The sequence below is a fragment of the Gigantopelta aegis genome, chromosome 2, assembly GCF_016097555.1.
Source record: "Gigantopelta aegis isolate Gae_Host chromosome 2, Gae_host_genome, whole genome shotgun sequence".
In the NCBI taxonomy this organism is placed as follows: domain Eukaryota; kingdom Metazoa; phylum Mollusca; class Gastropoda; order Neomphalida; family Peltospiridae; genus Gigantopelta; species Gigantopelta aegis.
In genome coordinates this window covers 4,361,409-4,376,667 of record NC_054700.1, presented here as the reverse complement: position 1 = coordinate 4,376,667, position 15,259 = coordinate 4,361,409, and the positions used below count along the sequence as shown (strand labels likewise).

Genomic DNA, 15,259 nt, shown 5'->3' with positions numbered 1-15,259 from the left:
GAAGTCGTGTTTGTAATATCTGATAATGTAGTGTTTAATAATTCTACTGCAGAAGGAAATAAGGAATGGGAAAACCATAATCGTACGAGACGTGAGGGTAGGGGGTAACTTCCCCTTAGTACTGGAGCAACACCTAAAATTTGGGCAAAAATTATAGAGATATACGGGTAAAATGTGCTAACCTGAGCCCTTTTTACTATATATTTCCATCTTTCTACCCTCAAAATTAGTTACAATGTATGTGAAAAAAATACGTAGTGATTTGTTTTCAACCCTATTTAATTGTTTGGTTGTAATGCTAATATGAAAAAAAATTGTTATTCAGATTCGGGCATTTTCGTTTCATTCTGTTGTAACGGCACTGGTGTAGAAAGCGCGGGTGGGGGGGGGCAAGGGGGGGGGGGCATGTTGTGCCTCCATTTTGTAGCAGCAACGATGGTTTATATATACATGTATTTATATGTGTGCGTGTGTCCCCCACCCCCACCCCCACCACACACACACACTCACACACTTTTTGGCACCTTCTTACGCCCGCGTACGGTCATAATCATTCTCCACTGAGGGGATTCAAACCAGTTCAACTAATTGGGGAATTCCTACCACACTATTCCACTTTATACCAACACTTGAAATAGTAGGCCTACAGTACTTACGATAATTCCTTGTCTTCTAAACACATTTGAATTTTTGTTTTGGAGGTGTGTTTGCTTCACTGCATGACATGGAAGACTTGGGTTGTAGCGATCCACTGGAGTATCATGCACCTTGCAGCTTTAAGTGTTCAGGGGCAGGATGTAAACTAGTGGTAAAGCGCTCGTCTGACGCGCGGTCAGTTCAGGATCAATCGCCGTCAATGGACCCATTCGTCTATTTCTCGCACCAGCCACTACACTACGATTAGCACATCAAAGGCCGTGGTATATATACTCAAAGGCAAAAGTTATTGTGACATGGATTGTTTGGAGTAATAAATTTGTGAATGGATTTATGGATGTAAACCAGAGAAAATGTGCATGTAACAGCTCAATGAAATGCAACCAAGCAGTTGTTGCAGCGAGTGTATGCTTTGTGCAAGAAACATGGAATATTCGGGAGAAATGCTGCCCAGTGTTCACCATAAAAGGCCAGACATTTAATCGCAAATCATTGCCACTCTGTGCAGCCTTCAGAAGTCCAGAAGTCAGAAAAGCACCATTAGTGAATTGTTTGATGCAATTTCGTCATGCCACGCACCAGTGAAAATGACAGATGGCGAGTCATAGGGATGCTTGAATTTGGGAGCTCGCAGCGTGACGTCGCACGTCAGTTCAACGTAACAACCAGGTCAGAGGCCGTCCCCGTAACGGCCGACCACCCGTAACAACCTCTTGCCAAGACACATGGATCCGAACCACGCATCTGCAAAACAGGTTCCAGTCAGCAACCCTCACAGCCCGTACCATCCCTTTCTACAGCGTTTAGTGGCCTCAATGAGACGACGGTGCCAGGCCTGCATCAATGCTCAAGGTGGACATACTCGCTACTGACTGTGTGAACTTCGCTCTTGACCCACTCTAGTGATGTGGCTCATTTGCATATGGCAGGTGCGCCCCTTTCATGGACTATTGCTCGTTTCCATACCTTCGGGCATTTCTCTTTTATTTCCATGTTATATCGTTTCATAGGCATACACGGCAGTAAAAACTTATCATCAATTATCTTTGTCTTTTGTGTGTCACAATAACTTTTGCCTTTTAGTATACTATTCTATCTGTGGGATGATGCATATAAAAGATTCCTTGCTACTAATGGAAAACAAATGTAGCGGGTTTCCTCTCTAATGCTAGGCTAAGGCTACCAACTGCCAGCAGCACGACTTCTACGACTGTCCAATTGCTAGTCTGGGCGCTCTTACAACTCCATTCTCGTCTCATATCCCATTAGTTGTTAATTTCAGTGCACCCGTCGTAGTTGGGAGTTGGAGAAATTACATTCGTCGAGTTGGCTAACTTTTTGCTAGCAGCTGGTAGTCTGATCCTAGCATTAGACTAACTTCCTACATGTCAAAATTACTAAATGTTTAACATCCAATAGCCGGCGATTAATATTAATCAATGTGCTCTAGTGGTGTCGTTAAACAAAACAAACTTTAACTTTAATTAAGTGTTCAGTTTTTCTTGCAGTTGTCTAATCAGAAGTTGGAAGGAAGAAATTTTTATTTAACGACGCACTCAACATATTTTTAATACGTGCAGCACATGGTTAAAAAGCACACAGATAATGATAGGAAACCCGATGTCGCCATAACATGTCATGTCATGTCATAGGGTTTTACGTGCACATTCAGAACAAGCTGTTGTAGCGCACGCCTGTCGTGGGCACAAGAGCCGGCCTTGGTCGGCTCCTCCGTCCATGACAGGAAAGGTTGGGGGAGGGGAGAGGAGCGACCGCCTGCACTGGCAGGTGCAAGGGAGCACCAGCAGCCCGACCGAATCGGTAGCAAGCGGGTGGGGGTCACCATAGCAGCTAGGGAACCTTTATATACACCATCCCAAAGACAATACATACCACGGCCTATATATGTTACACTAACTACACATGGAGCACAGGCTGGAACGAAAAATAGTCCAATAGGCTCACCTACGGGGATCGATCCTGGACCTCTTCCTACATTTACATATAATGTTTTAAACAACGCCATGATGAAAAAAATATGTACATACATGTATGTGTATATTGGTATTGAGAGAGAGAGAGAGAGAGAGAGAGAGAGAGAGAGAGAGAGAGAGAGAGAGAGAGAGAGAGAGAGAGAGAGAGAGAGAATGTAGATGTTACACTCTGTTAACATATCTATAAAAAGTGGAGGAACTATATAACACCCCCCCCCCCCCCCCTTGCTACTAATGGACAACAATATGGCGGATTTCCTCTGAAGACTATGTTTGACATCCAATAACCGATGATTAATTAATCAATGTGCTGTAGTAGTGTTGTCAAACAATTATAATACTGGTATGTTACCATAAGAACCACCCGGAACCAGTCGACGGAAAATTTCACCACACAATCACGTGATCTATTTACGTTCTTTTCGCTCGAGTCCGCAGAAAGGGCAACTTTGATATATTTTACGTTGTCCAATCGAGACTCCATCCAAGATGGTAGGTGTCATCTATGTATTGTAATGTCTTAATATTATGTATTAACTTTTACTCGATGTACATTTAAGTATTTTAGTGGTTGAAGGAAATATTTACGGACATATTTTCAAAATTGTATAGCTTCCAGATGGACAGACATGTCATCTCAATAAGCCAGTGGCCAAACCGTAACGTGACGTCAAGTACACTTTTATAATAAAGTTTCTTTCATTCTCGAAGGACATTTAAATGAAATTTTATATAAATAAAAATAAAATATCAATGTTTTCTTGTTTGTTAGCTTATTAACAGCTTTTGTAACCAATGAAATGAATCGCATTAATTTTTTTTTTAGAATTGAACAGAATTTAATTTGTTTTTATCTTACAGCAAAGTTATAAATTCCCCCAAACCCCGACATAATCCTAATCCTCATGTATATTGGTTGAAATTCAAAACTTCATTGTAGAACTAATGATTCATCAAACTTTAACTTTTTAATCTGTTGACTATCCAGTCATCTCCAGTCCCTTTATTGAATCATAGTCACTTCATACCAAAGTCATATCGTACCATCCATTTTGTACCATGCTGCCTGGTTACTTCGTACCCTAGTCATTTCGTACCATAGTGAAAAGTCAATTCGTACCCCAGTCATTTCGTACCCTAGTCATTTCATTCCATTATATAGAAAACGAATTGACTATAGCATAAAAGCAGTGGGTTTTGTTTTAAAACTTTATTTTGACAGTTTGAAAACCAGAACACATTATTGTGCAGCATATCGTTATTGATACCCATAATACCTGTCAACTGTTATTTCCATTTTACCTGACAAGAGCCATATATGGTACTTACTACTAACTGCCAACTTCGATTTTGTGTGAGATGGCTCCAGATAATTAGTCAAAAACAACAAAACAATATAATGGACCAACAAAATATTATTTATTTATTAGGTCTTTTCAAAACTTGCTTATTTGCATCTTATTTGTTTAAGAAATAATAACAGCCATTAAACCATTAACTACCTTACTGATTGCCAAATTAGCCAATTGATAATGTTTATACAAAGTGGCAATAATTTTTAGTCTTTTGCTGATAAAATATCCCTTAAATTAACCACAAATTTGTAATTTAATGTTATTTTGTGAAAGACATTACCGGGGTGATTGTTATAAATTGTTATACCATGGTACGATATGACTTCCAGTTATGGTACGGAATATCTAAGGTACGAAATGACTTTTTGCAATGGTACGAAATGACTTTTTGCAGTGGTACGAAATGACTTTTTGCAGTGGTACGAAATGACTTTTTGCAATGGTACGAAATGACCAGGGTACGAAACGACCAAATTAGGTACGAAATGACCATGGTACAAAGTGACTAGCAACCCCTTTATTGATAGCCCAGTGGTAAAGCCTTCATTTGATCAAGTTGATGCCTTGTCAGTCTAGAATTGATCCCTGTTGGTGTTCCCATTGGGCTATTTCTTGTTCCAGCCAGTGCTCCACAATTATTGTTGCAAAGGCCGTGAAATTTGGAATGTGCTATGGTGCATATAAAAGATCCCTTGCTGCTAATCGAAGAGTAGGCCATGAAGTGGAGACAGCAGGTTTCCTCTTTCGATATCTGTGGTCCTTGACCACATGTCTGATGCCATATAATCGAAAATAAAGTGTTGATTCGTTGTTAAATAAATTATTTTACATCCTCCTTTCCCCTTATTGATATGTTGTTGGGGAAGGCCAAAGAAAATTATGTAATACTTTGGCAATGGTTGACAACCAAATGGTTGCAAATAAAAAAAATCCCTAAATCTGATGCCACAGAGCTTTAGTTGATTATTCTCGAGTCCGTTTGTAACATTAAACTTTGATGTTAACCAGCACCAACGTATCTTTTATTCTCTTTTGATAATATCCACAATCTTTGACAGAAACCACTCGTTTGATGGTAAAGAAATTTGTCATGTGATCAGAACATTGATTACCTTGATCTGGTGTGTTCTCTTCACTTTGCAGATTTTATTTTGCTCCTGTTTTTTTTAATTGTCCGTCCCATCATATAAAAATGTTTTTTGGAAATAATTTAACAAAAAACTACCATTTTTGCAATTAAAAACAATATTCATTTAGGGATGCCATTTTAGTTTGGTGTAGTCTTGAAACAAGAAATCTTGTTTGATTAATTTCACTACAGAGGGAGCAACAAGTAAATAAACGGTTCTCTCATGTACAGTAAGACTATACCAGTGCATAAAACCAAAATGGCGGCAGTGTCAATTTCTTACTATGGTGGTGATATGTTCATCAACATAGACTTGTATATGTGTGTAAATTGCTAGTGTTACTTATTACAGAATTAAACATTTTTGGTGTTACGTTTTCAATATATTATTTAACCAATTCTGTCTTTATTCTTTCAGGTGAACTTTACCATAGACGAGATCCGTGAGATCATGGATAATAAGAAAAACATCCGTAACATGTCTGTGATTGCTCATGTTGACCATGGAAAGTCAACACTGACTGATTCCTTGGTCAGTAAAGCCGGAATCATTGCTGGATCCAAGGCAGGTGAAACTAGATTCACGGATACAAGGAAAGATGAACAGGAACGCTGTATTACGATCAAGTCGACGTACGTTTTTTCTTTCCATTGTTTTTTTTTACAATATTGTTTAGCTGCATTGATCAGTTGGAATTTGATGTCAGTTGTCTTCGGATGTATTTCTACAAATCTGGGTTACATCATAGTTTTAGTGACATCTACATCTTTTGCTTTCGAGTGGTTTCTTAGTCGTTTTTATATGCCTGTGTTTTGTTGGGATGGCGGTGTGTTGCATAAATTACCAGTAGCCGATTAATAGATCACTGATCCAGTGGTGTCGTTAAATGGTACAAACTACCTTTAATGTACAAGTATGTAACATATCGTGCTGCAAATTTAGCAAGATTGCAGTTTAGAAATGGCAGTTAGAGCTAGCTCTGGTATAACAGTTTTGTCAAATTATCTGTCAAACTTCACAAATGGCACAAAACCAGTTATTTTCTAATAAAATGTAAAATTATTTTGCCAAATCAGGGAACAATATTTCGAAATCTGAGGTAACCGGGGAAGTCGGTTCACATGGTTTTTACCTAGGTAACCAATTGTTTGGTTACGTGAATTATATTTGCGTAACCTGTGGTCAGCTGATCAGTTACGTTGAAATTACATTTTAATTACATTTTAAATACATAATTTTTAGCTCAAACATTTTATAAAACGTAATAAAGAAAACATTTTATAAAACAAATTCTTTAATGCTTGCTAAAGTTAACAATATTGTAATAGGACAAAATATCGGCCCCAGTACTGAAACCAAATACACTTCCAAATTCCTTTTTTTCGTTTTGTGGTGGCCAAGTTACTTTCACTTTATTAATGGTACTTCTGTACTACAGTAACGTTCCAAATGTTTGTTTTTTAAAGCTCATTGTCTGATATTAATATATATCAACTTTGACACTTTTGGATTTCTGTTTACGTTAAAATCGTTTTCAACGTTTGTAAAATATTATGTCTAATATATATTCCTTTAGAGATAAAATAGCAATAGATAATTTAGCCATCCCCAGCGGTCTCTGCACATTCTTTAAAACTTTTGGCTCGACTCTCTACTGAGCATTTTAGTTTATACTGGTCGCAAGTTACAACTGTTGCAATATAACGTTGTCTACTGATTTGCTACACATCAAGTATCTAAAAATCTGTCTAAAATATTTGTCGGAATACTAGTCAAACTTTAGGGTCTAGGAATTGCAATATGCAACTGTATAATAAACTTCTTGTAATCGAGGGGCGGGACGTAGCCCAGTGGTACAGCGCTCACTCGATGCACAGTCGGTGTGAGATGGATCCCCGTCGGTGGCACTATTGCCAGTGCACCACGACTGGTCTTTCAAAGGCTGGTATGTACTACCCTGTGTGGGATGGTGCATATAAAAGATCCCTTGCTGCTCATCGAAAAGAGTAAGCCCATGAAGTGGCAACAGGGTTTCCTCTCAATATCTGTGTGGTCCATAACCATATGTCTGATGCTATATAAGCGTCAATAAAATGTGTTGAGTGCGTTGTTAAATAAAGCATTTCTTATTTCCTGTAATTGTAAAGTTTGCATAACAGATGCGCGAACAGAACCGGTTTGTGTGAAATATTGTGCCCTGCAATTGTTTTTTTAAATTCGCTATTGGGAAATTTGGCGACTGTCACTTGAGGAGACTTGTTTAAATTTGAATTGTAATTGTTCTGAAAGTAGGAAGTCTTTACATATTTTGTCTTGGACTATATTCATGTTCATCTTTGTGCTTACTGTTTTGCAGAGCGATCTCTCTGTACTACACACTGAAGAAGGAAGACTGGAAGTACATCAAGCAGGCTAAAGATGAAGAGAACCTCAACTTCTTGATCAATCTGATCGACTCCCCAGGCCACGTGGACTTCTCCTCGGAGGTGACTGCTGCCCTCAGAGTCACTGACGGGGCCCTCGTTGTCGTCGACTGTGTCTCAGGTTAGTATGACGACAAATGTCTGGTTTGTGTTTGACGATGAAACACTTGTCACTGGAATTTTAACTTCTGTTTATGATCAGCTTAGTTGCATTGTCTCGAACATTGACAGTGTTTCTGCCAGAAAGACATTTTTAGATACGTCGCTATGGAATTAAATGCAACCACAGTTAACAGGTGGTATGGGGGACCTCCCCCAGAAAGAAAATGGGTTAAGTTTAGAATTAGTTTAAGAAAATTGTACAGTAATGATAAGAGTAATAAATTTTGTCCAAAAGTTAACTTAAAAGAATAAAATGTTGGGTATGGCACCATATCCATTTTACCCTCTGGCAGAAACCCTGATTGGTGGATTGCCCCATGACTGAACATGGACTGTTGAAAGGAGTGGCTGTAAAATATACATTTCTCCTCTATATATATATATATATAATATATATATATATATATATATATATATATATATATATATATATATATATATATATATATAATCTCTCTCTCTCTTCCCCCTCTCTCTCTCTCTTCCCCCCCCCCTTCCAACTGCCTGTGTGTTTGTATCTCTCCCCCCCCCCCCCCCCCCTCCCAACTGCCTGTCTCTCCCTGTGTTTGTCAATGTTTAAATAAACCCAAATTCGAAATGCATGCATGCATTGGATTGTCATTCCATTTCCTTTCACGAACACTGTTTTCATGTTTCCAGGTGTGTGCGTACAGACTGAAACTGTCCTGCGACAAGCGATTGCTGAACGAATCAAGCCAGTGCTTTTCATGAACAAGATGGACCTTGCCTTGTTGACTCTCCAGCTGGACAAAGAGCCTCTGTACCAGAACTTCCAGAGGATCATCGAGAGCATCAACGTGATTGTTGGGACGTACGGAGAAGAAGATGGACCCATGGGAGAAATCATGGTAGGCTTCGCTCCGTGGAGCCCCTGGCATAGGTTGAATAGACAGGCCCCTGTAGTTATATATTTGTACACAGCAAAAACTGGGCTTTGGGGGAGAGCAATCGAACATTGTTCACAGCCAAAAAAGTGCAGTGAAGAATAATTAAAAACTCCACAGCATTGCCGATTGTGCAGTGTAGCTAAGTTGGTTTGAGTGCCAGCCTGAGGTGCATGTATCATAGGATCCAACCACCTCTGTAGTTCCATTTAACTGATTTGTTTTTTCTCGTTCCAACCAGTGCACAACAACTAGTCAAATGCCATGGTATGTGTTCTGTCTTTAGGAAAGTGCATACAAAAGATCCCTTGTCTAATGGAAAAATTCTGTGGGTTTCCTCTGATGGCTACAAGTCAAATGTTTGACATCCAATGGCCGATGATTAATTAATATGCTCTAGTGGTGGTGTTAAACAAAACAAACGTTTTATTCCATATCTGTAAGTACATACCAAAACTTTATTTCCTGCTTTTTTTAAATTGGATTTTCAGTTCTGTGTTCTCCCCTTTGCCTAGCAGGGCTCCAGACCTTTCCATTAAAAGAAATTAGGGGAGTGCTTAATTGCTCCCCTAACTTAGATTATGGGGAATCTTTCAGAATGTTGCTATAATTGATTGCCATATAAATTAACATGCAGCTACGGGAAGCTAAGATTACTTGTTCACATGCAGCTACGGGAAGCTAAGATTACTTGTTCACATGCAGCTACGGGAAGCTAAGATTACTTGTTCACATGCAGCTACGGGAAGCTAAGATTACTTGTTCACATGCAGCTACGGAAAGCTAAGATTACTTGTTCACATGCAGCTACGGGAAGCTAAGATTACTTGTTCACATACAGCTACGGAAAGCTAAGATTACTTGTTAAAAACCACTCATCTTTGAAATACACTAAATAAGGCAGTGTAATATGTTAATCAGTGTTAAACTTAATATACAGGTCAGTCCTCAAAACACAACTGTTGGATTTGGATCTGGTCTGCACGGCTGGGCTTTCACTCTGAAAGATTTCGCCAAAATGTACTGCAAAAAGTTTGGCATTGAGGAGGAAAAAATGATGAAACGGCTTTGGGGAGACAACTTTTACGATACGAAAGAAAAGAAGTGGGTGAAATCGGAAACCCCAGGTGTTATCCGAGGCTTTGTGCAGTACATCCTGACCCCAATCTACGACATCTTCGACAAGTGCATGAAGAGCCCGACAAATGAAAAGGCTCTGGCTATGGCAGACAAACTGGGAATTAAGTTGACCGCTGAAGAGAAAGAACTTTCGCAGAAACCCCTGCTCAAGGTACGTATTTCATGTTGATCTTACACTACAACGGTTTACTAGTAGATTAGCATTGAGATGAACATCTTATGGATGTATTTACTGGTCACATTGAATAAGCTTATGGTAGGCAAGACGTTGAATTCCATGGAAATATTGTTAATTTTTATTTTTTTAACACTTATTCAAATTAATCTTATGTATTCAACTGTTAGTGACACTGGATGAGTTTGATAGGCAAAACATTTAATTGTGCTGATTTCTTGTTAAAAAACTCTTTATGGCATTTTCATTTGCAGGTTATCATGAGGAAATGGCTTCCTGCTGGTGATGCTATGTTGCAAATGATCGTCATCCATCTCCCATCCCCAGTGACGGCGCAAAAGTACAGAGTAGAACTGTTGTACGAGGGCCCTCCTGATGATGTTGCTTGTATAGCGATGAAGAACTGCGACCCTAAAGGGCCAGTCATGATGTACATCTCGAAGATGGTGCCCACGAGTGACAAGGGACGTTTCTACGCCTTCGGCCGAGTCTTCGCTGGCACTGTTGCGACAGGACAGAAGGTCAGAATCATGGGACCCAACTATATTCCGGGCAAGAAGGACGATTTATACCAGAAGACCATTCAGAGGTAATTTTTTTACATAAAAATTAGTTGGAAAGCAAAATATGACCATTTTAGTGGTGCTGACATGGTCAACTTGTTTTTTTTGTTTTTGTCTTGCCTTGTATAAAGTAAAATGGCATCTATAGGAATTAATTTTCCGAGTTTAAAGTGACTGCAACTGCATCAACTTTTGCATTGTAGTTTAAAGCTTTTGAAAAAATACGGCAAGTGAAAAAACCGCACATCTCATAAATTTTTAGGTGAGTGAAAAATCACTCATCAAAATGCTGAGGCGAGTAAAAACCAAGCATTATTAATTTATGCAGCAATTGTCTTTTGTCTAAATTTCATTTCTTTTTTTTAAGAAAGTAGAAAGTTACTTTTGCAATTTTCGGGACCTCTCGTAAGCTTTGGGGGCTAACAGTTTTGAACTAATCGAGACAATTTTACCGACTTTGTTGATTTCCGTAACAAGTTCTTATGTATGCTACAGAAGCCACTATTTAATTCAATTCCATTTTTTCTTTCATAACTATATGAACAGTATAAATGAGTTGGCTTTATCAGATGTTGTGATCTATTACCTTACAAAAGTGGACTTTCTAATTGACAATAAATTAAATAGGCAAAGGAGTTCTGATCGGATTGTAAGTAAAGGGTGTGCTCAAAATAAACGAGCCCACATTAAATACAACCATCCTAACCTCAAATCATTGGAATGTTCAAGCTGTAATTTGATTAAAATAACTGTAAATACTTTCCTGAATATGTACAACTCTACCAGCTATTATTAACATTGCTGCACTAAAAGACCTTGGTGTGCTTGGACCTGGAAAAAAGCCTGTTGTGCCCAAATTAGGGAGATGCATAGGAAAACTATACTTTGTCGCATGTTTATCTTGATACATGTTCAGATTCCTACTAAATTTAAATACAAATTACATATTACGGTCTTCAGTGGGTGAGATGCAAAATATTACGAAATTTTATTTGTTTTCCTATCCCAGAACAATTCTGATGATGGGTCGTTACGTGGAAGCCATTGAAGAAGTGCCATGTGGAAACATCTGTGGTCTGGTTGGAGTCGACTCGTACATTGTGAAGACTGGAACCATCTCAACTTGTGATACTGCACACAACATGAAGGTAAGAGCACAGTAATTGACTAAATGCTAACTGGAGTAGGTTAGTGGGCCATAGTTTGAAGTGAATTCTGATGTATTGCATTTGGCACACCAAAGACTGGTATGTGCTGTTCTGTCTGTTGGATAGTGTATATAAGACCCCTTATTGCTCTCTAATATAAGCAGCATACAGTAGCAGTAGTTCCTTTTTTCATTTCCATATAGACTATACTAAATGAATGAATGTTTAACGACACCCCAGCACGAAAAATACATCAGCTATTGGGTGTCAAACTATGGTAATGCAAATAAATAAAGTGTTGATCAACATCAATATAAAAATTCAAGGTTTAAACAAAAACTGTAAAGAACTGTGCAAAAATACAAATACAAGTATCACAGAATTTTACGGACACTGAATTTTACTCTAAACTTCAATTTGTGCTGTATTGGCCATTCTCAAAGAGAATGTTGCACCACGGTGAGGTTACAGCATGCACAGGGGAGACTATACTATCAAAATAAGTCATTAATACACCTACACTCGTGTCATGCAAGTCTGTGAGGCACGCAAGTCTGGGCATGTTAATTGCGTTGCTTTACTTCCTAAAACGTTTGGGTATATTTGTAAACACATTAATTTAATTCATAAAACAATTGTTACCATAACATATCTTGATTGTGAATATATTTATAAAACTATAGATAACAACTAGATTGAAAAAACCCTGAATTAATTCACTAAAAGTTTAATTTTGCCAGCCTTGATCAACTTGTTTTTGTATCACCTGTCAACTCGTGTCTGTCATGATCAACTTGTATAGCAAGTTTATATACTACTCAAAAAAATTTAAGGGTCAGACGATATTTTCGACATTATTTTCTGAATGTCAATTATATTAGCTAGACCATAATGTCACGCATGGTATTGTTCCATTTTGACGAAAGTGGGTCTAAGCAACCCATAAATGAATTAAAATCCACTGTCATTGACACTGTCGACTAGTTCTAATGGCGAAAACATGCTTACATTTGCACGTAAATTGGGGCAAAAGCGAAAGGTCTGCTAAGTGCCCATAACTTGCTTTTTCACAAAGCGGTTCATTTGCACGCTTTGCATGTGTATTCCATGTTCCCAGTGCTGAATTTCCTTATAATTGGAGCTTGCGTTCGTGTACGGTGCACACTCCAAATTCGACAATGGTACGACGTCAACCGACTATCGAAGATCGAGGAAGGGCTATTGCTTGGCTTCAGGATGGCAATACGCAAAGAAATGTTGCTCTGAGACTTGGTGTCAGTCAGTGTCGTTGGCCGACTGTGGCAACGGTACCAAGCAACGAATTCTGTTCAAAATCGTCCACGTTCGGGAAGACCCCGAAGCACTACAAATAGAGGACCGCTACATCACCAATATGGCTCTACGTCAACGCACAACCACTTCACGCCGATTACGTGACAATCTGCGGACTGCGACTTGAACTAGAGTGTCTGATCAAACCATACGCAATCGTCTTGAGAGCCAATAATCTACGCTGCCGTCGCCAGGCTGTTCGACCACCACTCCTACCACGTCACAAAATGGCCAGACATCACTGGTGCACGCTTCATCTGCGGTGGCAACGTGTTCAGTGGGGTCGAGTGATGTTCACTGATGAGTCCAGGTTTAGTCTCCAGTTCAACGACGGTCGGGTTCGTGTCTACAGACGTTCTGGGGAGCGTTTCGCTGACGTTAACGTTAGACGTCACCGGTTCGGTGGTGGCAGCGTCATGGTGTGGGGCGGCATCTCTATCCACCACAGGACCCCCCTCCCCTCTATGTGGTGGATGGCAATCTGAATGGAATCCGCTATCTGAATGAGATTATCCGGCCGTTGGTTCTCCCAGGCCTTCAGCAGATTGGCGGCGGGGCAGTTCTGCAGGATGACACTGCCAGACCCCACTGCGCCAGGGTGGTAACGGACTTTCTCAGACAACAAGGTATCGCCAGGATGGATTGGCCAGCATATTCGCCTGACTTGGCCCCAAGAGAGCACGCCTGGGACGAATTAGGCAGGAGAGTTCGGGATAACCATGCACCTCCGGCCAACCTTCATGATCTGGGTCAACTTCTTATGGCAGAGTGGCAGGCCATTCCCCAAGAGTTCTTCAGACGTCTGATCATCAGCATGAGGCAACGATGTGTCGAGTGTATTCGCGCCAGGGGTGGATTCACACACTATTAAACGAATGTTCTAATGTGTAAAATCCGTGTTTGACAACCTTCAACTTTGACAGCAGGTCATGTGACTTTCTTGTATACAGTGACGTTTATTTGTGTTTTTTTGTAAATATGGAACAATAAATAAAAAAAATTGGTGTAGTTTACATCATCAATCTAATACTCTGAAACTTATTTGGTTATTAATTTTTGACTCTTAAATTCTTTTGAGTAGTATATAAAGCTTCAATACATACCTTATTGTAATTTATGAATCCATAAATGAAATAACTTATTTTATCTGTTAATGTAAACATCTAAGCATACTTTGAATTTCCCTCCAAGTGACACACCACGAATAATATGGCTTACATCATGGCCTATTTTAGCTATAGTTTCTTTCATAATCATTATCATTGATTGTCCTATATGGTTAATGAACACTTGGTTGTGTGCATTTACAGTTAATAATTTTTGTTGAATAATGATCATACATTTTGACATTGTCTTTTTTAGTCCCATACTGGTCCAACCGGAGGGGACTATAGTTTTCATCTGTCCGTCCGTCTGTCCGTCCCACATAGTTCTCCCGGATGATGTTTGGTTTTTTGGGGGGTTTTTCCCCAGAAAGTCTTGAGATATTGATCTGCAATTTTATGTATAGCTTTATCATATGTTACATATCAAGTTTACCCATTTGTGATGGAGTTATTGCCCTTGAACTTAGGAGATGTGAAAATTTGTTTTCCAGAATAACTTCACAAAGCCTTGAGATGATGAGCTTAAATGTTGTGTATAGTTTTATCGTGTAGTTACAAATCAAGTTTGACTTTCATGGGAAAAAATTTATATTGTCATTTTGTGTTATCAAACTAAGGAGCATGGAACACCATTTATATTTTATTTGCATAATCTAAATAAACCTGAAACAAACTATAATAGGAAGTGTTTGTTGTCAGAAGTTAAAAAAAAGTCTGATCCATTACCTATGACAAGTGGTGGTTGTAATGTTTGCTGTGCAGACTTAGTGCCATCATGCAGACCAATAAATACAGGGGTGCCACTTTTAAAAAAAAATTTAACTTTCAGTGGTAACACGTTTATTGTTCAATTGTACTGTCGGTGAAACGTACATTTTTAAAGATAGATTTTAACTTTAAAATACAACACAAATGCTTAGGTGTGCAGACTTTAGCTAATCTCCCTAATCTGTCTAAGCCAATAAATATTTTGAAGATCCCTACCAATGTTCTACAACTGATGTATAAAAGGCCTTGTTATGTACTGCCCTGTCTGTGAAAGTGCATATAAAAAAAATCGACAGAAAACTTCGCAAAATTATATATTAAACTTCCAAATTTTATAAATACCCAACAAAATATCAATTAATACTTGAAATTATTTTGCCAAATTAAAATAAAATTTGGCG

The 15,259-nt window shown here is 38.8% G+C and overlaps 1 protein-coding gene across 1 annotated transcript in view; it reads left to right on the top strand.

Annotated features, from left to right (window-relative positions):
- The first annotated feature begins 3,014 nt into the window (after nucleotides 1–3,014).
- LOC121380125 (eukaryotic translation elongation factor 2-like) overlaps nucleotides 3,015–15,259 on the top strand; it is a 36,010-nt gene continuing 23,765 nt past the window's right edge. The window contains exons 1-7 of the mRNA XM_041508906.1: nucleotides 3,015–3,143; nucleotides 5,554–5,768; nucleotides 7,493–7,680; nucleotides 8,382–8,590; nucleotides 9,567–9,917; nucleotides 10,196–10,530; nucleotides 11,514–11,652. Of these exons, the coding sequence (XP_041364840.1) occupies nucleotides 3,141–3,143; nucleotides 5,554–5,768; nucleotides 7,493–7,680; nucleotides 8,382–8,590; nucleotides 9,567–9,917; nucleotides 10,196–10,530; nucleotides 11,514–11,652 (1,440 nt within the window). The 5' untranslated portion in view covers nucleotides 3,015–3,140. The remainder of the gene's footprint in view (nucleotides 3,144–5,553; nucleotides 5,769–7,492; nucleotides 7,681–8,381; nucleotides 8,591–9,566; nucleotides 9,918–10,195; nucleotides 10,531–11,513; nucleotides 11,653–15,259) is intronic.